Source organism: Lynx canadensis, chromosome A2, assembly GCF_007474595.2.
Source record: "Lynx canadensis isolate LIC74 chromosome A2, mLynCan4.pri.v2, whole genome shotgun sequence".
NCBI classification, from domain to species: domain Eukaryota; kingdom Metazoa; phylum Chordata; class Mammalia; order Carnivora; family Felidae; genus Lynx; species Lynx canadensis.
In genome coordinates, this window is record NC_044304.2 from 93473405 (window position 1) to 93499990 (window position 26586).

At 35.8% G+C, this 26586-nt stretch overlaps 1 protein-coding gene across 2 annotated transcripts; it reads left to right on the forward strand.

The window, feature by feature from the left end:
• The first annotated feature begins 1240 nt into the window (after window positions 1–1240).
• Window positions 1241–26149, forward strand: GTPBP10 (GTP binding protein 10). 2 transcript variants are annotated; one of them, XM_030307915.1, is made up of 10 exons: window positions 1241–1314; window positions 3913–4106; window positions 10483–10574; window positions 11346–11490; window positions 16093–16166; window positions 17735–17787; window positions 20659–20766; window positions 21336–21413; window positions 23896–24019; window positions 25821–26149. In XM_030307915.1, the coding sequence occupies exons 1-10, from the start codon at window positions 1282–1284 to the stop codon at window positions 26069–26071; spliced, it is 1152 nt and encodes a 383-aa protein (XP_030163775.1). In that variant the 5' UTR covers window positions 1241–1281; the 3' UTR covers window positions 26072–26149. The 2 variants fall into 2 exon arrangements, with proteins under 2 accessions (XP_030163775.1, XP_030163776.1); XM_030307916.1 differs by lacking the exons at window positions 20659–20766; window positions 21336–21413.
• The last annotated feature ends 437 nt before the right edge of the window (window positions 26150–26586 follow it).

Genomic DNA, 26586 nt, shown 5'->3' on the forward strand with positions numbered 1-26586 from the left:
CCTGTGTATATATTATGGGAAAGAAAATCATTTTGGCTTGTGTCCACTAACAAGAAAAAAAAATTTAGAAAATAAATAGATTGGGCTTCACACTGGTCTGACAGAACAGAAAGACCCAGTGAAGACAGTAATCCAAATGGCAGCAAAAATTATCAAGATTAAACTAAGTTTCTACATACTAACAACCTAATGTTCTGATTAATTAATCACAGGTGAAACAACAATCCCAACTTTATTGACTAGTAGGGCGGAGTGAGGTTCAATAGCAAAAGAGCAACAGAGAGGGCTTTTTTTTTTTCTTCACATTTTGTATTTCCAAACAATCACTTTCATAAATGAGGGGTAGAAGTATGAAAAGGATTTCAGAAATAAAGAGCCGGAGTGGTTAAGAAAGATTACTGTACGACTAGCAACGTGGTTCAGGGTCGCCTAACTTGGCTGTAGATTTTTTTTTTTTTAATTACAGAAGGCCATGGGGAGAGGAGGTGAGTGAAGCGGCTGAGATCTGGCCACTCTCTGCAGGTCCTGTCCCGGCAGAGAAAAAGTATGCTAATTCTCCCAACCGCACGCTTCAGACGTGAGGTGGAGAAAGCCCCCTGTCTACACACCTCCAAGAAGCTACTGTCTCACAAACGGTTGAAGACAAATTCCCTTCTCCACTACACACAATGAAATTGTTACAGACCTCAGGTCCTGACACATGTGTCCCAAGTTTTAAATGCATTGTCTCCGGGCTTTTACTAGATTACTCAACTCGTCAATGAACGAACAGCCTTTCGGCCTCTTCTTTCGCCGCTCAATTTCTGTCTTTTACGCGTTTGGTTTTATTGTCTGTTGGTGGTTCTTCTCGTGTGTGTGTGTTTGTTTTTTCCACTCCGCTTCACCAAGTGAAGACTCTGTGGTACCTTTGGTTTCCTCAATTAGCGGAAAAATTCCTTCGCGGCCTTTCAGTCTCCAGTCCCTTCCCATGCAAAGTATTCATTCCTGAGATATCCACTGTGCACCCGATTGTCCTTTGCCACAGTGCCCCTCGACATTTTCTCAGTGTTTTTCGCTGCTTTACGCCTAAACAGAAGTCACTTTTTCCCACCTACCATTAAGGCAAGCCGCTCAGCGCCTGCGCCTGTGCCAGTTGGTGGGAGTCCATCATACAGCGCATGCACCGTCTCCGCTGACCCATGCGGAGGAAATATCGCGTTGGCGGCAACGGTGACGTAAAACTTTCGCGCGGTGAGTCCGTGTGTACACTTTCGAGGGAGTCAGCCCTAGAACGTCGCAGTCATGGTGCGGTGCGGTAGCGTGTGGTTCAGAAAGGTCCGTGACTGGTGCCTCTCAGCCTGAAGCTCGACAGATTGGTGCCTGTAGCCCCACCTTTGGTTCCCCTTTCCTCCCTCCCCTTTTTCTTTCTGGGGGCCTTTTTCCTTCTTGTTCTACTGTAGTTTTCTCCTCTCAGTCCTTCGGAGTCAGACTTGGCTTTTGAGAAGTGGGAAGAATGTATCTACCTGGAATGGTTAGAACTGTTGTTTGGGGGCCCAGGTGTGGAGGTTCTTCAGGAGAATTGTGTGCACATGGAATGGGGAGCTAAGGAAATTAGGTTTTAGATATGCAATATAGTATACGTACCGTGTAAGGTTGACTTTTTCTTTTGGCTCAAATAGCGTGTCTTCTTTCTTTTAGGTAGTAATATACATAGCCTTGTCTTATAAAAGTTTTCCTCAAGTTCACGGTTTTTAAGAGCTTTCTAAAGACTTTTCATCAGAAAACGAAAGTAATGTAATTGGCTTCCTTCTTGCAAGAAATTTCTCTCACTTTGTATGCAGTGCCTGTTGTAGAATCATTTCTGTAAAAATATAGTTGCTCCAAATAAAAAAAAAAATCTCTTTAAGAGCTTTCCTAGTAATGTTTTTTTGAAACTTAACCGGCATTATTAAACAACAAAGAGTCAGATACTCCTAAGTTTGCTTTCTAAACTTCTGAGTCTGATGAATTTGGAGGAGTAAAAAATGTGGCACCTGTTGAACGGAACTTTAAAAACAGAAACTTTCTTTTTATTGGAGGTAGAGGTATGAGTAATATCTCTGAATTATACTTTATCCAACCCTCTATTTTTCAAAAAATAGGTAGTCAAAAGAAAAGAGACTTGTGAAAGGTAGTACTTGGGCATGTGAGGTAACTAATTCTTCAACTAAAAAGAAACTGCTACATTTTTTGGGGGGGTGGGTAAGTCACGAAGGGCATGGTTGCCATGAACAGTCACTTCCTCCCCATGTTGTTTGCAAGGGGAATCTATTCACTTTTATGTGATGCATTTCTGGCATAGCCTGGAAGAATCAAAGCATAAGTTCTTCACCCTCAGAGAAAAATACTTTGTCTATTCCTCAAGTTCTTTTCCATATTCCTTCTACCTTGTTTCCTTACAACATCCTATTTCATGACTATGTTTGCATACTCAAAGACTAATATATGAATCTTTGTTGTGTACCTATCCACTGCAATCTGAGATCTAAACTGCATCAGAATCACCAAGGGAATTTTTTCTAAATAATCCTGGTGAGACCTATCCTCATCCCCTCCTCCAGAGTATAGCAGAATGGTCAGTGGACTGTGTAGTTTAAAAAAACGTTCCCAGATGTTGTTGATATTTAAACTATGCTAAATGACTAAGGGCCATGAATTTAAGACATTACTCTGTAAGGAATTTTGATAATTGAGAGGTTAATACATAGGATCTTTACCTACAAGAAGTTTAGTGAGGGAAACAAGTAAACACTAAATGCAGTGTAAGTTTTCAAAGGGTGTAATAAGAGATAAGATCTAACTGCTGAGAAATCCCAGCAAAGTTAGTGGTGTTAGTTAGCAGCATTAACAAAGATATCAGAAAATAGGACATGTAGGTAGGTTTATGATAGAAAAGAACAAATGACTTTGAAGGAAAAAAATGAACAGTGGCACGGAGATGTGACAGTAGGTCATGGACAGAGCAGAGTGAGGAAGGAGAGATAGGTGAGGTTGAAGGAACAAAAATGAAACTGGAAAGGTAGGTTAAGAGCTTTGACTACTGAGAATTTTAGACAATTTCATAAACAGCAAAAACTAAAAAAAAAAAAAAACATGAACGGTTTTTTAATTGGGAGAAACATAGAGATCAGACCCATTTTCAGAAAAATAGTTCAGGCAGCAAGACAAAGAATGGGTTGAGGAAGGAATGACTAAACACAGCAAGAGCATTTTAGGAGCTAATATGATGGTCAAGATACTAAGTTGTACCAGAAAGGAAAAATAAATAGAGCTTTGGGGAAAGAAGCAGGTATAGTCAGAGATTCCCCTACGTAGTCTCAATGACTAGATAAACTGTGGTTCCATTATTTGCAAGAACACTGGGGGAACAGAATTTACCTGAGGAAAAGTTTGTGTTTTCATATTATCATGTTGTATCTGATGTGATTATTATATTTTCGACTAATATCTAGGAAAAGGTGATTATTTAAGGGGTTTCAAATATAAATTAAGTAGTGGGTTTTGCCCTTAGTTGCTTTAGACTATTAAGCTTACCTCCTGGTGGAAATGTTCAACAACTAGGCATAGAGAATATCTCACCCAGGTGATAGTTAGCTGGTATGGTCTGAGGTCACCCAGAGGAAAAAGTCTAGATTGAAAAGTGGGACAATGTCATAAACCTTCAGACAAAAAGTGGAACAATAATTGATCATTGAAAAAAAGAGGTATTAGAGGAGTTAATCAGAGGGGAAAGGGAGGTCAGACCAGAGATGAACTAAGAAAAGATTATGGATTTGGAATTCACAAAGCGGTATTGATTTTTTTTAGGAGCTTTAGTGGCAGCAAAGGACTAGAAAGGAGTTCTAAGTTGGTAAGCATGTTTGGTATCTTAATGCTCTCTCTCTGTCTTTAAAGTATGGAAACTTCATTGATAACCTAAGACTCTTCACCCGGGGAGGAAGTGGTGGAATGGGTTACCCTCGTTTAGGTGGAGAAGGTGGAAAAGGTGGTGACGTCTGGGTTGTAGCCCATAAGAAAATGACTTTAAAACAACTTAAAGACAAATATCCTCAGAAACGGTTTGTGGCTGGAGAAGGAGCAAATAGTCGGTAAGTATTGCCTGAATGACTTTGATTTTTGAAAATTTTTCCCAGGGGAAAAAAAAGTTAGAAGATAAAAATTGAATTGGTAATTTGAAATAAATTATATCCTCTATTCATAACTGAGCAAACATCTACAATAATTAGCTCTAGTGAGGATAAAAGGTAGAGACTATGCAATGTTTTGAGACTCTTAAACATTTTTATTTTCTTCTCGCAATGTCTGTTTATATTCTTTTGTACTTCTCTGTAGAAACAGAAAATGATCTGAATCCCCACTATTTTCTTCTAAAATTAAATTGTCATTGACAGTCTTTGGGAAAACTTCTTCAAATCTCAACTGTGCTACCCACCCCACCGTCACCAGTAGTTCTGCCAGGATCTTAAGGTTTAGAACCTGTTTCACTGATCTGTCTCTTGTGTATTTTCCTTTGGCTTGTTTTGGTCTTTTCTCTGTGACATCAAAATATTCCCTTTATTTTTTGCAAATTTTTGTTATTTTTTTTATGGAATATATGTTGCTCTCAAAATATGGGAAAAAACCTTTTTCTTCTATTATAAAGAAATTGAAGAAAAATCTTACTCAGTTACCTAGATTTTGGAAGTGGTGCTTGAACCAAGTCTTGAAAGGGGAATAGGATGTTGCCAGACAATCAAGGCAGGAAAAGGTGTGTTGGCAAGTGTACAACATTTATAAAGTCACTGGTTAGGAGGGAACAAGCTGTTTGGTGACATAATAAATATTTCTAGCATAACTGTGGTACAAGTGGGGCAGCTTGTTTTAAAATAAAGACATTGTACAGAGTGGCCAAAATGAACAAATCAGGAGACTATAGATGCTGGAGAGGAGGTGGAGAAACGGCAACCCTCTTGCACTGTTGGTGGGAATGCAAATTGGTGCAGCCGCTCTGGAAAGCAGTGTGGAGGTTCCTCAGAAAATTAAACATAGACCTACCCCATGACCCAGCAATAGCACTGCTAGGAATTTATCCAAGGGATACAGGAGTACTGATGCATAGGGGCACTTGTACCCCAATGTTTATAGCAGCACTCTCAACAATAGCCAAATTATGGAAAGAGCCTAAATGTCCATCAACTGATGAATGGATAAAGAAATTGTGGTTTATAAACACAATGGAATACTACGTGGCAATGAGAAAGAATGAAATATGGCCTTTTGTAGCAACGTGGATGGAACTGGAGAGTGTGATGCTAAGTGAAATAAGCCATACAGAGAAAGACAGATACCATATGGTTTCACTCTTATGTGGATCCTAAGAAACTTAACAGAAACCCATGGGGGAAGGGAAGGAAAAAAAAAAAAAAGAGGTTAGAGTGGGAGAGAGCCAAAACATAAGAGACTGTTAAAAACTGAGAACAAACAGGGTTGATGAGGGGTGGGAGGGAGGGGAGTGTGGGTGATGGGTATTGAGGAGGGCACCTTTTGGGATGAGCACTGGGTGTTGTATGGAAACCAATTTGACAATAAATTTCATATATTAAAAAAATAAAATAAAATAAAGACATTGTAGTCCAGATTATGAAGGATCTGATATACTGTGTTACAGTTTGAATATTATCTTAGAGTGACCGGAAGCCATTGAAGGATTTTAAATAGGCAAGTGACAATACATTAACGTTTAGGAAGATCACTCTAGGGATAATTGGTTAAAGAATGGATTGGACGTGTTGATTGAGGCCAATTTACAGAATTTCGCAATATTTTGTAAGTGACGAAGTTCTCAAGGTCTGGCCTGTACCTATCTTTCTAGGTACAGGCCCTCTACATTCCCTTCTACATTCTATGTTTTCTGCATTCCAGCCATGTTGGCTTTCTTTTAGTATCTTATAGTGGTATTTGTCTTCTATCACTGGTCCTTTGTTTGTGTTATCTCTCCTGTAATACTTTTTCCTCACCTTCATCTGGTTGCTTCCTATGAATCCTTTAGATTTAAGCTCAAGTCTTTCCTGATTTCTCTGATTAAGTCATAATTCCCATACCTACTCACATGTGTAGGTTCTAATTCATAAAACTTGTCACAGTTATAATTTTCCATTTTTCACATAATGATTACTGTCTGCTCTCTTACCAGTCTACTGTTGAGGTCCATGAGAGCAGAGAAGAGTTTAGATCATCATTTCTCCCCAGATGTATAGTACAGTGATTGGTACATAGTAGATATTCAGTTAACATTAGCTGAATGATGGATTGGATTGACAGATGGATGGATTAGAGCTAGGTTAAAAAAGTGAAATAAGTTAGACTTCGTGATTGATGGCAGTACTGAAGGAGAAAAATGAATCAAGGATAACTTCCTGGTTTTGACTTGAGTAGTAGGTAGATAGTAGTATCATTCTTTGAGAAGGATTATGGTAGAAAGTGGCAACTGAGATGTAGAGGAAGGGGGTTTGAAGGGTCTATAAAGATATAAGCAAGCACTTAAAATATAGGTCTGTCATTCAGGAATATGGTCAGGTCTAGCGATAAATTTGTTGATCATAAGTATGGACCAGGGTAAGTGTATTACAGAAGAGTAAAGGATTGAGGATCAAATTCTATTATTCACCAACATTTAAGGGAAAGAAGCAGAAGATGTGATCTAAAATAGAGAGTCAGGAGAGATTTAGTGTCATAGAAGCTAAGGAGGAGGTGACAGTCTTGTTTATCTTGTAGAGTTCAGGTAAATTAAGTCACGAAGTTGAATAAACTTACTGAATGCCAGAATTTATTTTATAGCTCTGTGAATTATGTCTTCATGTGTCTAAATTTGGGTCCTACAAGAAGTAGGTACCAAGGTAGGATGAGCTGAATGAGAGATTTTTTGGGGAAAACACTTAAACACCTGTAAAGGCAAATTCGGGAGGGACCTGAGGGGTAGTTGGGAAAGCTGTCTGACCACTTTGCAGGTCTAATGCCTTATGAAGGAGAGTAGGAAGGGCAAAGTTTTAGTCTGCTCTGTAGTTCTAAGAAAGTTTAGGCACAGCTGATGGTGATTCCTTAATCAAAAGTTGCCCATCAGAGGAATCTTAGTTTGCTACAAAGGGGTTGCCTTAGTAACCCTGCTGTACCCAGTCATTGGCTGGAAGTAGACTGCAAGAAGCATCATCTCTTTAAGATTTCAGAGCACAGCAGCTGGACCATAGGTCAGTTATGTTCCCTGCAGTCAGGTCTAGGAGATGCATTTTTATGGCCCACTATGTTACGCAGTGTTCAGTGTTTTTGTAATTAGTTGTTCAGTGTTGTTTGTGTCAACTCAGAAATCTACAAGTGATTTTCAAGTTACCTTATCTGACATCTGGTTTCTGGTTATAGAACCAAAAGATGAGACTCTTGAATTGATGAAATTGAGCTCTCATTTGTTTTCATTTTGCAGTGCTAACAGGGATAACACACTTTTTGAGAATCAAGAATAAACTAATGCCTTACATGTAGTAGACTCAAAGATGAACTCCTACAATGGGGTATGGTGTATCATGCTCTGAGTTTAAGGTATCGCTTTGTAAATTTCAGTTCAAAAACTTTGTATAAATCAGTTAAAATCATGAATGATTGATTTGAGAATAGATTGGTATTTTAACTTTTTGAAATATTTTTTTGGAGTTTAATATTTACTACAGAGAATTTTTTTTATGCACTAATATCTACACATTGCTTCATTTATCCCCCATTTTACCTCAAGAATATAGTACTTTCCAACCAGTCTATGTCCTTACCCCAAACAACCAAGTTTTATCAGTATTTTGTTGCCAATTCCCCCCCCCCCCCCACCTACCTTCACCTCCTCATTTTCTGTTTTTCAGACAAAACTCACTTAATTCCATCTGAAGAGATTTGTTCCCTATTGAATGTAAATCTTAACTCCCTTCTTTTCCTTTAAAAATTGTTCATGTGCTTTAATTTTGGGGAGGTGAAAAAGTTAGTCCTGGGAAGAAGATCTCGATTATTAGACTTCCTTTTAAGTGCTCTAAGTCAGTGTTTTCAGACTGTGTCTTTCCGTTCTTTATTGTGCTACTTTCAAATGAGTTTTACTGCCATCCATAGTGAGAAACATTTTAGACTTTACCCGACTATGTATGTTATGTCTATTTTCTGTTCTATTCTGTGGCATATTGTACATTGTTGTTTTCTTGTGGGAAAATATACATTATAACATGAAATTTCTTTTAACCATTAAAAAATTTTTTTTCAATGTTTATGTTTTGAGAGAGAGAGGAGACAGAGTGTGAGTGAGGGTGGAGCAGAGAAAGGGGGAGACACAGAATCCAAAGCAGGCTCCAGGCTCTGAGCTGTCAGCACAGAGCCCGATGCAGGGCTCGAACTCACGGACCATGAGATCATGACTTGAGCCAAAGTTGGACGCTTAACTGACTGAGCCACTCAAGCGCCCCTTAACCATTTTTGAATGTACAGTTCTGTGGCATTGTTCTATACATTCATATTGTTGAAGTGATCACATATCTTGTTTTAAATGCTGGTTGTGACTGTATGAATGTCACACATTCTGTGAATGTTTGAAAAACATTGCATTAGGATTTTAAAATCAATTCATTAGATTTCAAATAAAAAGAATAGGAAACAGTATCATGTATCACCTATTAAATACAGTTTCACAAAACTTTAAAGTCATACACACACACACGACTGTGAATTTGTGTGTGAGTATCTGTATTATTTCTTATTGAGTTGCAATTGAAAATTGACAACTACTTGGATAAATACCTAGTAGTGCAATTGTTGGGTCATAGGGTAGTTCTATTTTTAATTTTTTGAGGAACCTCCATACTGTTTTCCAGAGTGGCTGCACCAGCTTGCATTCCCACCAACGATGCAAAAGAGATCCTCTTTCTCTTAAATGTTAAAATTTCTATGCTGCAGACTGTGAGTCTGGAGTTCTCTCTTGTCCAGTAAGCAAATGGATGCAGAATTGAATATGAGAGAAGTTAATGTCCAGGAGAAGACAAGGGCCTGGAACAGGAGTTTTATCTCTGTTTTTATTGAGCTCACAAGATATTACTCACCTGGTGAACATGAGGAAAACAAGAGCTTACACACATGAAAGTGGAGAAAACAAGATCTTACACATGTGGTGAACGTGAAGAAAACAAATCAGATAGTCATCATTAACGTGTGTGTAAGCAAAGTGGGGGGGGGGTGCAAGTGGAATTTATACATTGGTGCCAGATGGAAAGTAATTTCCTGCAGGTGATACAAGTTACTCGTGATTCCATTACAGTATCTCCTGGGACTCTCTCTCTCTCTGCCCTTCCTCAGTTTGTGCTCGTTTGTATGTGCTTTTGCTCACGCTCTCTCTCCAAATAAACATTAAAAAAATAAAGCTGTTAATAGTGCCTGGGACATATTATTGGCTGAAAAAGTAGTAGATGATTATGTAATAGCCTTAGTATAGTTATTATGTAACTGTATAGTCTAATCTCTTTGTATATTTTTGTTCATTTTGGCTCTATATAATTCAAGCTCATTGTAAAAATATCAGATAAAGTAAAAAGATGTGAAAAAAGAAGTCAGTCACCTATAATTCTTCCACCCATAGGTAACCACTATTAATCATTTCTTGACTTTTCTAAGACTTTTATGTACATTTATGCAAATTGACTTGTGACAGCTTGTAATTATATGGATGTATTTAAAATTTTGGGGTACAAAAGTGAGAGCACAGTATTTTCTGACCTTTTCTTTTCACTTAACGTTTTTTTTCCACACCGGACAATTGTTCAAAATAGCTGCATACTAATATACTACTGGAAATAACATAACGTTTGTCATTCACTTATTGAGGTAATTATAGATATTTTTACTGTTATAGTCACAATGTAATATATATCCTTGTGTATATAGTATTTTATATGGTTGTTCATTTTTTTTTTTTTTAGGATAAATTTCCAGAAGTAGAATTGCTAGTTAAAAGTTTATACCAATTAATTTTTTCATGAACAGTATGAGACTAGTCAGATGAGCCTCCTATAATTAGTGTACTCTTTATTTGAGATCAGAGTTAAAATCTTTCTTATTCAGTGGGTTTTCCTTTTATTTCTAGCTTATTTGTGTTGTAGCAATGATCTCTTCAGATATACAGTATTTTACTTCATTATGGGTTAAAATGACTTTTGGTGATTAGCTTGGTAACTTAAATCATTATGTATTATTTGTTTTTATTATTTTATTTTTGTTAAATTTATGTGATAGTCTAAACTGCAAGCAAACAATTAGGGACAGTTTTCTCTTCCACAGATATTTGGCCACTTAACATCTGCATTAACAAGAAAACTTTGTTGCTAGTCTTTGTAAACCATTATATTTGGTTGGGCATAGACCATTTGATATAGTGGGTTTTCTCTGTTTTGATTTAGCTTTATTTTTTTGTAGTGTTAATGCACTGAAAGGCTCCAGAGGAAAAGACTGTGAAATTCCTGTACCTGTGGGTATTTCAGTAACTGATGAAAATGGTAAAATTATAGGTAAGTGTATTGTAGATTCTAAGGTTGAGAAAAATGCATATTTTCTAAAATTGTTTGGGAGCTGTGGGGCATAGCTTCTCTTGAATTTCAGAATTTTTTTTCAGCTTGCTTGCTTGCTTGCTTGCTTATTTATTTATTTATTCATTTATTTATTTAAAGCCCATGAGCTAGGGAGAGGGAGAGAGAGAATCCCACTCAGGCTGCATACTCAGCGTTGAGTGAGGCTCAGTATCACAACTATGTAATCATGACCTGAGCCCAAATCAAGAGTCTGTCAGTTGAGTGTCCAACTTCGGCTAAGGTCATGATCTTCCAGTTCATGAGTTCAAGCCCCACATTGAGTTTGCTGGTGTCAGCCCCAAGCCTGCTTCGGATCCTTTGTCCCCCTCTCTCTCTTCCTCCCCTGTTTGCGCTCTCTCAAAAATAAATAAACATTTAAAAAAAACAAAACAAAACTATTTCAACTGCTAATTTATAAAATATTTTTAAAACTTAATATAAACATTATCAAAATTAACTGCTAAATTTAAAATTATTATAAATATAGAAGAGTATTTACTCAGTTTTAAAATATATAACTAGCCTCTAATCAAACTGCTTACAAAATGTTTTCTGGGATCAAACTTTTAATAGAATCTTAACCCATTGGTTTAGTCCTGTAGATTTATAAACTGGAATTTTCTGGCATCTGTTTATAAACAAAAAAATGTCATTACTGATTAGCTCCACTTAGTAATCTTTTCTCTAAGTATCTTTCTCTGTGTTTTTAAGGAGAACTCAATAAAGAGAAGGACAGAATTTTGGTAGCTGAAGGAGGTATTGGTGGTAAATTACTTACAAATTTCTTACCATTGAAAGGCCAGAAACGAGTCATTCACCTTGATCTAAAACTTATAGCTGATATAGGCCTAGTAGGGTAAGTATCATTTATATTTTTATTTTTATAATTTGAGAGTGAGAGTTCATGAGTAGGAATTAAATATAAATGGTAATTTGGGACCAGTGTTACTTATGGAATAAATTTATGGACTTTGTGCATTGTTTGTATACTTGAGAAATGCTGCTAAATATAGTCACTTTCATATTGCAAAAACAGAGTTTCATAGTTAATATTTATTTTTAAAAAGAAAGGAAGATCATAGCAATTAAGTAGGCTAGTGGGAATCTTAGAGGATGAATCAACAAAGAAAAAAATCAAATGCAATAGTATAAGAAGGTAAAAAATGTTACCAGATATTAAGGAATAAAATTACAAATCCAAACCACATTTTAAGAAACGTATAGGAGAAAGTAAAAAGAAAAGAATAAAATGATTGAGATACTCTTACAAATCTTTTTTTTTTTTTTTTTTTAATTTTTTTTTTCAACGTTTATTTATTTTTGGGACAGAGAGAGACAGAACATGAACGGGGGAGGGGCAGAGAGAGAGGGAGACACAGAATCGGAAACAGGCTCCAGGCTCTGAGCCATCAGCCCAGAGCCTGACGCGGGGCTCGAACTCATGGACCGCGAGATCGTGACCTGGCTGAAGTCGGACGCTTAACCGACTGCGCCACCCAGGCGCCCCACTCTTACAAATCTTAATAGAGATACTGATATTTTATTAATCAGGTGGCTAAAGGCCAATCCAGACCATCTCAACCATCAGACTTAGATCCTATTGTGCACCAAGTTGGATCTTGCTATGACTGTTTCCCTGTCCTTCTTGTTCTACTTAGGATCTGTCCATTCTCAGTACTGCAGCCCCCACAATGTTGTCCTCCTTCACCAGCTTCCATTCTTTCATCAAGCAGTGCTATTTAGCTGTAGGGTTTGCAGTGCTGACACCTGACCAGAGGGGGATGGATAGCAAGATAGAAAGGAGAAAAATGAAGGGAAAATTTTAACATTACATTTCTCCTGTCCCTTTCTCCCTGGCCCCACTTTAGCATTACACAGTAGTCAGATAGAATACCTAGGAAAACGGTAGGGAAGACTGCCTTATTGCTGGCTTTACTTGAAACTGCCAGTTCCATTCCTCACCTTACATAGCTTCTTTCTAAGCTCTTTTTATTTTCCACTCCAGCGATTTCACTGCTTCTTTACCAGACTCCTCAGTCTGAATCCCTTACCTCTTGCCATGCCTGTCTAGCTACTAGGTCTTAACAGCAATGGCTTAGAGTTCATAAAGGCCCCATTCCTGTTGACATTATAACAGGGAAAGATGTGATTCTGGTGTTCACATTTAGTCTTTTCCATAAACCTTAGTTATGAGCCATAGGTTCTATATTAACTGTATATATTTCACAATGTTTTGGGTTTAGTAGGGTTTTGTGGACTGAGAATATAGCCATTTACAGTCTCATTTGACACAAAAATGTGTTTCAAGTTCCATAGAGACACCTCTACAGACTAAGAACAGCCTCACAAGGCTGAGTAGTAAAGTTGGAATGAGGATGGGAGACTCAAGTGAGAGACTGTTTGGGTTAGAATCTCATATTCTTTGGAGGCCACCTGGATGGTGTTGGATAGATTGTAGAACATCTGTAAGCCTTTCCCATTTTTAATAGTGGATTTAGATGTTGGTAAAATATTGCTGGTGAGTAAGATAACACATTTACGGCATAATATATGCCTTGGATTTATGAATGCTCAATGAACAATTTGTAGTTGCCATCATTATCATCATTATATTGTCAACTTATTGGGAGTACATATAGTGAAATATTAAGCTTTTCAGAGATATGATATTAGTCAATATAAAGCATCAAGTTTCTTTTTTTTAATTTTTTTTTAGTGTTTTGAGAGAGAGCGAGAGAGAGCAGGAGAGGGGCAGAGAGAGAGAGGGAGACACAGAATCTGAAGCAGATTCCAGGTTCTGAGCTGTCAGCACAGAACTCCATGTGGGGCTCAAAGTCACAAACTGTGAGATCATGACCTGAGCCAAAGTCGGATGCTTAACTGACTAAGCCACCCAGGCATTCATCTTTTTTTTTTTTTTTAAAAGCATCATGTTTCTTACATACAATACTTAACATATGTATTTTAGTACTTTTAAATTAGGCACCTATTATTAAAAAGTTATTGCTATGAATATCAGCATAAACAGATACCTGTTTGCTGGTTTCAGGAATGAACTGAACCTTAGAAGAAAGGTGTCATATAACTAACATACTTGTATGGCTGTTGTCAAATCTGATCTTTGCATAGGTTAGATTTCAGCTTCTAAAGTTTTTGTTAAGTACTTCCCAGGAAAACTCTCAAGTATCAGTTCTTCAATCATTAGCGTTCTTTCTCTTCTCTTATTTTGATCTCTTTGGAAATAGTTGCTGGCATTTTTCTATGTTTAATACTATTATGAAAATATGAAGATAATGGAAAGAAATAAGTTCAGTTAGTGATAATCATGGATAAAAATGATTGCAATTTGCTTTCCTTTTTTTTTCAATTTGCTTTTCAAAAAGTTACACGAGGGGCACCTGGCTGGCTCATTTGGAAGAGCATGCAACTCTTGATCTTAGGGTCATGCATTTGAGCCCCACGTTGGGTGTAGAGATTATTTTAAATAAATAAATAAAATTTTTAAAAAAGTTATAAGAGTCTGAGTGAGTATAATAAGATAAAAGATGACTGTATTTCCACAGGAAAATGAGTCATTAAAAAATCTCACATTTTATTCTAAATTCATTGTAGGAAGATCTATTTAATAAGATATTTTAATTAGATTTATTTTTAAAGTTAAAAGAGTTCTACTAAGAGGTAGAATTTTTATTGAATTCTTATAGAATAATTTTCTATAGAATTTATGTAGGATTTCATATTAATATTTCCAAAGTATTACACCATTATTCCAAGTGCAAGTTTGGCAGGTTTTGAAAGAAGAACTTTTTCCAATTTCAGTGAAAAGCGTAAAAGCAGGGATCACATTTATCTCCTTGATTGCTTTATTTTTGATGCCTAGTATATTGCTTGATATAAATTAATGCTTAATAAATATTTTTTGGATAAATATAATGAAAATACCTGAATGGAACTGAGGAATCCTCTCTTAAGTGATGCCTGTTCCTAGTACTTTCTTCCTTATATGGTGGGCCTTTCTTAAGGTAAATTTAGCAATAAAATAAAAGCCTTTAAAACAGACATCTATTTTTTATTTTATTTTATTTATTTATTTTTTAAAGTTTATTCATTTACTTAGAGAGAGTGCACATGAGCAGGGAAGGGGCAGAGAGCAAGGGAGAGAGAGAATCCCAAGCAGGCTCTTTACTGTTAACACAGAGCCCAATGCGAGGTGTGATCTCACCAACCATGAGATCATGACCTGAGCCGAGATCAAGAGTTGGACAGTTAACTGACTGAGCACCCAGGTGCCCCTACAATAAACAGCTATTTTAATTCAGCATTTTCTCATCAAGAAATGTATCTCAAGAAGGAGGTTAAAGTGTGTGTAAAAGTTCAACGAAAATAACTGTAGTATTTAAAGTTTTAAGAAAAAAGCTAGATAATGAATAGATAAGTAAATGCTGAAAGAAAATTTGCCAAAAATAGTTGTTTATTAATTCTAGCACATGCAGGTGACTGTACTGTTGATATATGTCTTTCTAGCTATACATATTTTTTTGTGTGTTATTCCTAATAAAAAATTGGGAGATAACCTAAATGCTTAACAATAGGAAATTAGTTAAGTAAATTACAGTGGGCCTTGAAAGGTGTTCATCATGTATTATTCAGTTTAAAAAGCAGGCCAACTAACTATGAAAGTAGTCTTTCAGGAAAAAAAAATCAAAACTAAACCTGATCAAGGCTTTATATCAAACTAACAATTTATAGAAAATCTGGGGCACAAGGAGCATGCTAAAGGACATCATGGGGGTGCCAACAACAACAAAAAAAATCCAGACTATGGGAAACAAATGCTGCTATAGGACAAATGACCCAGTTTCCTTAAAAATAAAATTGCAGAGGGGAAACAAGATGGAGGACCTTTACCATAAGAAATTTAACAGATACATCAACCAGTTGTAATGCACGGACCTTGTGTGGGTCCCTGTTCAAACAAACCAGCTTTAAAAAAGTTTTGGGAATGTGTTATTTGTTGAAGCTAGGTGATGGCTAAATGGGATGCATTACTTCTCTCCACTTTTGTATGTATTTGGAAATGTTCATATAAAATGTTTAAAAGAAAATCTATAAAGCAGTATAATCAATATTTTGTCATTATTTGGCTACAATTAGTGGATTATAGATATTTTTATTAGTTTCTTTTTGTTTTCCTATGATTTGCAGGTTTTTTAAAGATAATTGAATTATTTACTCTCAGAGATACTAAAACATCTCTAGTGTACAGCATGAATTTGTTTTTAATTTTTTCATATGTATATTTTGTTGCTCAAGTTTTTCAAGATTATTTTTAATTTATATTCTACTTTTATTCTCAGAAAATATCCAAGAAATCTACTTCCTGAGGTGTTAAAAATTCAGAGATAAGCAAGTATTAATAATACTTGTTTTAATACATTATTTTATTTTTCCATTTCAGATTCCCAAATGCAGGAAAATCCTCTTTGCTAAGTCAGGTTTCTCATGCAAAACCTGCAATCGCAGATTATGCATGTAAGTATAATTTGTTGTATATTTTAATGTGTGTAGGTACACTTTTAAAGACCGCACTTCCTTTGAGTATGAATAAAATGACAACTCTGACGTCGCTTTAGTTTAAAAACTCTTGGCCGATAGAATACATGCATTTCCCATTAATCCTTGAAACCTCTGTAGCCCTCAGCAAAGTTCCTAGCACTTGTTAGGCACTTGCTTTGTTGCATTTATTTCTCTGTTGCATAATCATTTATTTAATTTAATTACGATTTTATGAGCATCTACCCTTTATTAAGCACTATACTTTCATTTAGCAAGTATTTATTTCTGTGAACTACAGTAGGTACTAGAGTTACAAAGATTGGTAAGCAGAAACAGATACCGTTCTGACTCTTACTGAGCTTACAGACTAGTAGGGGAAGGCACATATATCACACATGACTATGAGGGAATATAATATTCTATGAAAGAGTGTAGGTGGCTGCTTAAAACTCCTTTGGGAAAGTGTGATGCTAGGGCTGAGGTGTAAAGAATACATGAGTGAATCAGTGACACACAGTGGATGTGAAAGGTGTTTCAGCTAGAGGAAATAGCATGTACAGAAAAGCTCTGTAGTAGCAGGGAGATTTGTGTGTCTAGAGAGCATGTAGTAAGGGAAAGAAGGATAAAATGATTAGATTTGCTTTTCAAAAACATCTCTCTGGGGGCGCCTGGGTGGCGCAGTCGGTTAAGCGTCTGACTTCAGCCAGGTCACGATCTCGCGGTCCGTGAGTTCGAGCCCCGCGTCAGGCTCTGGGCTGATGGCTCAGAGCCTGGAGCCTGTTTCCGATTCTGTGTCTCCCTCTCTCTCTGCCCCTCCCCCGTTCATGCTCTGTCTCTCTCTGTCCCAAAAATAAATAAACGTTGAAAAAAGAAAAAAACATCTCTCTGAATATAATATATAGAGAATGGAATGGCATGGGTCAGAAAATTGGTCTGGGAAAAATATGCTATTGCAGTAGTTAGATGAAATATAATGAAGGTTTAGACTAATGAATGAATGTGATAGAATCTTTGCCATCATTAAACAAAAAGATACAAAACATATATTAACCTGGAAAATAAAAGCCATTCTAAAATTAGACTCTGAGGGAGTAGAATTAATTTTGGACTAATTGCTATAAATTACATAACCAATATTTATTGTTATGATACAGGGACTCTTGAGAAGGAAAGAGGAAGAAAAGCTCAGAGTTGTAGGAAGGAGGCTAGTTTCTAAACTGATGAGGCTTGAGGATAACTGAATGAGAAAAGGACTAGAGAAGTTTCATCCATAGACCCAGTGATAGAAACCTAAATTCTCCTCTACCCACCAACACCTTTACCACAATCCTTAAAGTACAATAAAAGAACTTTGAAGCCCTCTAATTATATTAGATCTATGGCTATGCAGATTATAATTATATTTTCCATTCCAACAAATGAGAACATAATCTGAATTAAATTGTTCACAAAAAAGAAATATTATTTATTTTATACATGAGGCTAAGACAATTTTGAGAGTACCAGCCTTTATTCTAGCCTTAATTTATTGTTTTTTCTTTCAGTTACAACATTACAGCCTGAACTTGGAAAGATTGTGTATAATGATTTCAGACAGGTGAGTATTTTTAAAGTAACACAGTTGGTTAGAAGGGAAAGTACTTGCTTTTGGCACTTGGACTTTGTAATATTTTATTGTTTCTGTGGTGTTAGGGGGAGAAAAATTACCAGGATTTTGGTTTTGGTAAATGGAACCATTAACAATTCAATTCTATTGACTGCAATCATAGTAAAATATTGTATAAGAATATAACTTCCTTCTCCTTCCAAATTTTAGGTCCAGTTTATCATTACAGCATCCTATCTTCTTTTTTTTTTTTTTAATTTTTTTTTTTTTTCAACGTTTATTTATTTTTGGGACAGAGAGAGACAGAGCATGAACGGGGGAGGGGCAGAGAGAGAGGGAGACACAGAATCGGAAACAGGCTCCAGGCTCTGAGCCATCAGCCCAGAGCCTGACGCGGGGCTCGAACTCACGGACCGCAAGATCGTGACCTGGCTGAAGTCGGACGCTTAACCGACTGCGCCACCCAGGCGCCCCCTATCTTCTTTATCTCTTTGATCTCTGTTTGTTCTCATTGCAATTCCATATTTTACTGCCATATTTGATTATTGATTTTTGTTTCCTAAAAGCATTTTCTAAAGTTCATGGAATTGATTTTATTCCAACTTTCTCTTTCTAAAAAAAAAAAAAAAAAAAAAAAAGGTTTTAATTGAAGAGGATTCTGGTCTAGCTATTAAGTTATTTTTCCTTGATAAGGAAGAACTATAGATAGTTTGAATAATTAGAGTAAAAATAAATAAAAATGGAAGTAACAAAACTTTTAAAATGTATACTGTATGATCAATAATTGTGCTCCTTAGTATTTACCCAAATGAATTGAAAACTTAACATACACACAAAAACCTGCACATGGATGTTTGTACCAGTCATATTCATAAGTGCCAAAACTTGGAAGTAGTCATGATATGCTTCAGCAGGTGAATGGATAAATAAATTGTGGTAATAATGGAATATTATTTAACATTAAAAAGAATTGAGCTATCAAGCCATGAAAAGACATGGAAGAGCCTTAAATGCATATTACTAACTGAAAGAAGCCAATCTGAAAAGACTGCATACAGTATGATTCTAACTATGTGACATTCTGGTAAAAGGCAAAACTATGGACATAACAAAAAAATCACTGGTTACCAAGAATTAAGGGGACAGAAAGAATGAATAGAAGAGCACAGACGATTTATAGGGCAGTGAGACTATTGTGTATGATACTGTGCTGGTGGATGCATGTTATATGTTTGTCAAAGCCCATACAGTATACAACACCAAAAGTGAACTCTAATGTAAAGTATGGACTTAAGGTGATGATGTATCAGTGTAGTTTTATATAATCCACTGACCTAATTAAAAGATATTAAGATTGGGGCGCCTGGGTGGCGCAGTCAGTTAAGCGTTCGACTTCAGCCAGGTCACGATCTCGCGGTCTGTGAGTTCGAGCCCCGCGTCAGGCTCTGGGCTGATGGCTCAGAGGCTGGAGCCTGTTTCCGATTCTGTGTCTCCCCCTCTCTGCCCCTCCCCTGTTCATGCTCTGTCTCTCTCTGTCCCAAAAATAAATAAAAAAGTTGAAAAAAAAAAAAGACATTAAGATTTATATTCATTTTTAATAGTGATATAACAGTAAAAAATGAAATGCTTCCAACAATTATACAGAATATTAAATAATAAAGTTACAAATGCAGGATAATATGAATATGGAGAGCAATATTTATTTTTTTTTTTTCAATTTTTTTTTTTCAACGTTTATTTATTTTTGGGACAGAGAGAGACAGAGCATGAACGGGGGAGAGGCAGAGAGAGAGGGAGACACAGAATCGGAAACAGGCTCCAGGCTCCGAGCCATCAGCCCAGAGCCTGACGCGGGGCTCGAACTCACGGACCGCGAGATCGTGACCTGGCTGAAGTCGGACGCTTAACCGACTGCGCCACCCAGGCGCCCCTGGAGAGCAATATTTAGAGGAAAAGAGTACATTGTAAATTTTAAGGGAAACTTAATTCTCAATAACAAAATTCTCAGTGGAGAACCTCCAAACAAAATTTTAGGACATGAAAAAAAATTTAGGACATGAGACCTCTGTTGTATTTTGTATAGGTAACTACTTTGTCACTTAGCCATAATTGCCTTTAAAATTCTGAAATCCTATCCACATGGGCAGTTTGTGTAGAGCAGTGCTTCTCATCAATTACTGCACATCAGAATTAACTGGATGGCTTCAGCAGAACAATGATAAATGAAGCCTGAGCTCCAGAGATTTGAAACCAAATTCCTTAGTGGTAGGGCTTGGGCATCTCTACTTTGTCAAAGATCCCTGGGTGTTTATAATGTGCAGTGAGTTTTGAAAACCACAAATGTAAATTAATGGTTAACATTTCAAAAAGGAGTTATAGGAACATTATGTCCTTTACTTATCAAGAATCTTCAGTAGTCCTCCTGGTAGAACATGAACAAAAAAGGAACAATAGTGCCAAATAATCAATTACATATAGAATTTAAAACTTGAAATGACAGAGCTATACTAAGTAAATGCTGAATTAATATCCTTCTGTACTTTTAAGAATTTACAAAGTTGAAATTCTATGACAGGTTCATATTGAACAATATAATTAATGTAATTCTAAAAAGGATTTATGTTATTAATGTTAAACTAATCCCTAGAATTCTTAGATTATTAGATTAATAAGTAAAACTGGGACTCTAATTTTTGATAACAAAGTATTTTGATTCTTAGAACATTTATTTTGTTATAAAGGTATCTTGGCTTTATAAAGAGTCAGTGGTAATCACAAATTAGAAACTATTTATATTTGAAATATGAAATTCTGTGGATATAACTGTTTTCTTTTTCATCAAACCATTTAACTTTGTATTAGATATCAGTAGCTGATCTTCCTGGTTTAATAGAAGGAGCGCATATGAACAAAGGAATGGGCCACAAATTCCTCAAGCATATAGAAAGAACTAGACAACTACTTTTTGTTGTAAGTCATATGCATACCAATGTAATATACAAATGAATGTGAAAATCAATGAGTTTAGTTTTCCTAGAAATTGTTTATGGCAATAAGTTTTAAAGATAAGGTAGTATCATATATTATTCCACTAAGTGTTTAAATGGGGGTCAAATACAGTAAATAATTCAATTATATTGTAGGGGTGGAAATGGCATTACTGTATCAGATGTAAATTTGGCTCTACTTTTCAAGGTTTAATTCCTTAAGATTGTCAACATTCTGCTATGTTGTATAGTATCTCTTTCCTACTTCATTTGTGGTGCTAAAGCCATACATTAGATTATCTGTATAAGTACATACAAATTACCTTATCTATACTGCTTTCTCATTTCATTAATGATTGTAATTTTATCAGAATAATTATAGCTATCCTAACACCACAGTTTCTCTTACTTATTTTGAATTACTAAATTACCAGTAGTGTATAGGTTGAGAAATTGTTTTTAACTTGAGAGAGTAAAACATTTCAAAACAGAAATTTATAACTTTTTGTGTTGTTTTTATGTTAGAGACTGTCTCTTTCCATCTTTTTTTAGGTCGATATTTCTGGATTTCAACTTTCTTCCCAAACTCAATACAGAACTGCCTTTGAAACCATAATACTTCTTACAAAAGTAGGTTTTCTGTTTTACTGTGTTCTGCATTTGGTCTAATATGTAGGCGTATAGGACTGTATTAAATAACAGATAATTAGAATAAATATATGTTCCACCTCTACTTCTTGAAGCTTTGATGTCAAAGAATTATCTAAACCTACTTTCTCCAGTTCTTCTCTGTTAACCCACTCTTCAAACTGTTACAACCAATAAAATCTTGTTTGGTTCCAAATCCTTGTTACATATTTCTCAGACTTTATTTTGCTTGAACTTTTATTCCTACTTTTTAGATTGTTTCTTCGTCTATTTTTTGTGCTCTTTCCTGTTCATTGTTTAAGTAGCATTTGGTTACAGTTAATATACTGATGACTGCCAAATCTGTTTCTGATGCTTAGATCTTTTGGTTGTGCTTTCGATCAGCTGTCTAATAGATATCTTTGATTGGATGTCCCATTAAGTTATCAGACTTATAAAATAACTTAGTTATTTTAGTTAGTATAAAACTAACTTTTTTTTTTTTTTTAACTCTTCATCTTCCCCAAGAACTTTACTGGGTATATAAACCAGAAACCTGCGTGTTGGTCTTGATTCTATCTTTCTCACCACCTGCATTAAGCCCTGTCAGTTCTATATCTTAAATCTCTCTGAAATTCATCTACTTATCTTCATCCACACTGTTACAATCAACCCCCCTTCACTAGAATGTAATCTCCTTGTTTCCAGTCTCACCTCACTCTAGTCCATTTTTTTTTAATTGAAATTTAGTTGACACACAAAGTTATATTATTTTCAGATGTACAACATAGTGATTCAACAACTCTATATAATATGCTGTGCTCACCACAAGTGTAGCCTCCATCTGTCACCATATAATGGCTATTATTATACCATTCTCTAGTCCATTTTTTATTTGGCAACTGGAGTGATCTTTGTGAAAGAATCAAGCTGATGTTTTTTCCTTGTTTAAAATGCTTCAATGGTCCCCCACTGCTGTTAGGTTAACATCTTACCCTGAACATGGTTTTTGAGGTCTGGCAAGAGTTGGCTCCTACCTAGCAGTTCATCTGTGCCCTTCCTGCCTTACTTTCTATTATCAGCCGTATGATTTCTCTTTAACACAGCATGATGTCTCTTACCTCCAGGACTTTTTATATCTTATATCCTTGTTAATTTTTGTCTATTATGAATAATGCTTCTGTGAGCATTTGAATACAGGTTATTGTACAGACATGTTTTCATTTCTCTTGGGTATATACCTAGGACTAGAGTCGCTAGATAATATGGGAAATCAATGTTTAACACTTTGAGGAACTGCCAGACTTTAACAGAGTGGCTGTATCATCGTACTATTTTATAGTCGCACTAGCAATGTTATGTGAGGCATTCCATTTTTTCCACGTGAATGCCAACATTTGTTATTGTCTGTCTTTTTTATTTTAGTTATCTTAGTGGGTGTGAAGTGGTATTTCATTATGGTTTTGATCTGCATTTCTCTAATGATTAATGATGTTGAACATCTTTTCATGTGCTTATTAGCCATTTGTATGTCTTTGGAGTAATGTCTATTCAGAATACTTTGCCCAATTTTTAATTGGGTTACTTGTCTTTTTATGCTGAGTTGTAACAGTTCTTTATATTTTGGAAATAAATCCCTACCAGATATATGATTCACAAATATTTTCTCCCATTCTGTCAGTTTTCTCCACTTTTTTTTTTTTTTTTAAGTTTTTATTTATTTATTTTGAGAGAGACAGCATGCGAGAGCAAGCACAGGCAGGGGAGGGGCAGGGAAAGAAGGAGACAGAGAGAATCCCCAGCAGGCTCTGCACTGTCAGCACAGAGCCTGATGCGGGCTTGAGTTCAAAAACTGAAATCGTGACCTGAGCCAAAACCAAGAGTCAGACACTTAACCTACTAAGCCACCCAGGCACCCCAACCCATTACTCCATCAGTTGTCTTCATTTTCTTTATATTTTTTTGAAGCACAGAATTTTACATTTTAATGAAGTTCCGTTTGTCTGTTTTTTCTTTTGCTTGTGTATTGGTGTCATAGCTAAGAAACCTTTGCCTACTCCATGGTTATGAAGATTTACTCCTAAGTACACTTACTTTTTCCAAGAATAATACAAGTATAACATTAAGTTGTCATTATTTGCTTCTGAATTTTATCAGTGTGCTTAATAGATGTCTAGATATCTGTATTTGGACCTTGGCACAAAATCACAACTGTGATTTTGAATTAAAATATTGGAATTAAATTCAATTTGAATTTAAATATATTGAATTATTTGAATTAAAATATATTAACACATGACCTAACCAGTAAGCATTTTATGAATTTTATCATTTAGTTTTGTGGTTGTTGGGGTTTATTGCATTTCAGGAATGTGAGTGGGCTGTAGATTGATTACCCAGGCCTGCATAGTAAAGATATTACCAAATAGGTGATCTATACAGATATTTTAATACAATTGTTTGGTTTTTCTTTTTTTATTTAAAGGAGTTGGAGTTGTACAAAGAGGAACTTCAGACAAAACCTGCACTCCTGGCAATTAATAAAATGGACTTGCCAGGTGCCCAAGATATGTTCCATGTACTGATGAATCAACTCCAGAATCCTAAAGGTAAATACATTTGTTCATTTAATGTCAATTTAATGATTACCTCTTGTGTGCAGAGATCGCTCAATGGTATAATCAATGGATAAGAAAACTGCCAGTTCTACTCTTAAAAAAAGTATGAAGAAAGAATGCATACCATATGAAACTTTAACACTGTAATATAATCAAGTTTCAGACTTGTGATGTGGACAGTAAATTAGAAGAGACGAAAGAAGAGGTCAGGCTTCATGAAGAAGTAAAACTTAAACTGGGCCCTTAAAGAATTAATGGGATTTGGATCAGAAGAGGAAAAAGTCAACATCTTACCTGTAAATTCTTTTACTTTAACGTACTTAACAAGTTCTAGAACTTCATTACCCTAATACACCACAAATTTAAAACCAGAGCAGATAGTTTTAAAGAAGTATGTATCTTTGCAATGCTAGCTCTATAGGTCTCTGAAGGGTACTAATCTTCTAAAAAGAACTTGAATACCTGTGTATGTGTTACATAGAATAATAGAAGCTGTTACTGTAAAAGGATTTATTTGTTTGAAAATTTGTTCCTAAATGGACCACTTTGTCTAAAGGAACTTAAAGAGACTCTCTACAGTTTTGAATATTGACCTTTGCAGAACACTTTGTATCCTACAGTGATGATGCTTTCACTTTTCTGAAGCTAGTAGAGGACCTCTTCACAAATGAGGAAAAGTAGGGTGGACGGAAGGTGGCTAATATGTTTGTAAATGGTACTAACTTTTCTGTTTTTATCCTTGGCACAAAAATTGGGGAAAATAAACTCTAGTGTACTAGGACTAGCAGAAAGCACCAGAAGATCCTTTCTCTCCTCTCAAAAATCTTTCCACTGTGTCATTTATGTATTGGAGATGACCTTAAGTTAATAAATTACTCTTAGAATATAAATACCCTTGGAACTACTCAATAATCTTCATTCCTTAATGTCACTTGCTTTATGAAGTCATTAGATCTGTTTGCTAATTGTTCTTGCAGAAAAGGGAATTTTTAGAGGAGGTATCAGAAGGGAGGGTAACTCAAGGGTTTGTGCCTATTTTGGACTGTCGTAAAACAAAACATAGTCCCCTCAGTGATAATTCCTGAGTTAGCTTCTTTAGATTTCTTTGGGGGCATATGAATCTCAGAAACCAAGCTCCATGTTAGCTTGTCCAGTCTCTCCCATTCTAGCCTTTCTGTTAACCCATGTTAACCCATCCCATCAGGGTGCCATTCCCCCGCCCATTGTCTTGGAGGCAGGGAAGTGGACAAAAAGTAATATGTCAGTCCCTTTGGGGTGATAAACCAGACTCATCTGAAATCATCTACCCTTGAACTGTCCCCACACCCTTTTCAGTTTTAGTATGGCTCCTACCACTAGTGATAAGTCTGTATTTTAGGGAAGCTAAAGGCCACCTATATACTGAGGCAAGCTAGAATGTCCCACTCGTGAATGATGTTATTTTTATACATAATGTCTTTCAGACATATGTTGTCTGACTTCATTGAACTCTCCAAGAAAACCAAATTTATTGCTTCTGTAAGTAAATCATATATGATTTATCTTTAATATATTCTTAATTTGGTTTAAAACCTATTCATCCAACAAATATTTGCTAAGCACCTATCATGTGCAAAGAATCTTATCATTGTCATTTGTAAAAACAAAAGATTCTGAGAGCTTATTAATGAGGGAAGGAAAAAAAGAATTAAAAATGCCAAGTTTTTGGTTCATAAATCAAACCTCTAACATAATTTTAACTTCTTTTCAAAGACCATGAAAATCAGCTTAGTTTTGAGTTTCTCTGTTTCAGATTTTTTGCATTTATTTAAGAAAAACATGATTCCAGAGAGGACTGTGGAGTTCCAACACATCATCCCCATCTCTGCAATTACGGGAGAAGGAATTGAAGAATTAAAGAACTATATAAGAAAATCTCTGGATGAACATGCCAACCAGGAAAATGGTGCATATCATAAGAAACAGTTGCTTAATTTACAGATTTCTAATACAATATCTTATAATGAGCCACCACCAAAGAATGGTGTTACTAGTCCCAGATAGATGTAATTTAAATCTATTAAAAATGATATCAAGGGGCCCCTGTGTGGCTCATTCGGTTAAGTGTCTGACTCTTGGTTTAGGCTCAGATTGTGATCTCGCGGTTTGTGAGATTGAGCTCCGTGTCAGGTTCTGCACTGACAGCATGGAGCCTACTTGGGATTCTCTCTCTCATTCTCTCTGTTTCTCCCTTGCTCACACGCATGCATGCACAGACACACACTCTTTCAAAAAAATAAATAAGTAAAATAAATAAATAAGATATAGAAATTGTGTTCATTTCAAAGACCTGTTTTTTTAGGTTAGTTATTATTAACCTTCTGATATATATGCCATCATTCAAGAACCATACTTTCTTGTTTTGTAGTTAAGTGCATTGATAGTAAAAAAGTAACTTAAAGCTAAAAATGACAATTTGTAATTTTATGGCCAATTCACCTAAAACAAAATCCTGATATTCCTGTATTATGATGTCTCTAGTGAGGTCATTTATTTATATATATATATATATATAGAGA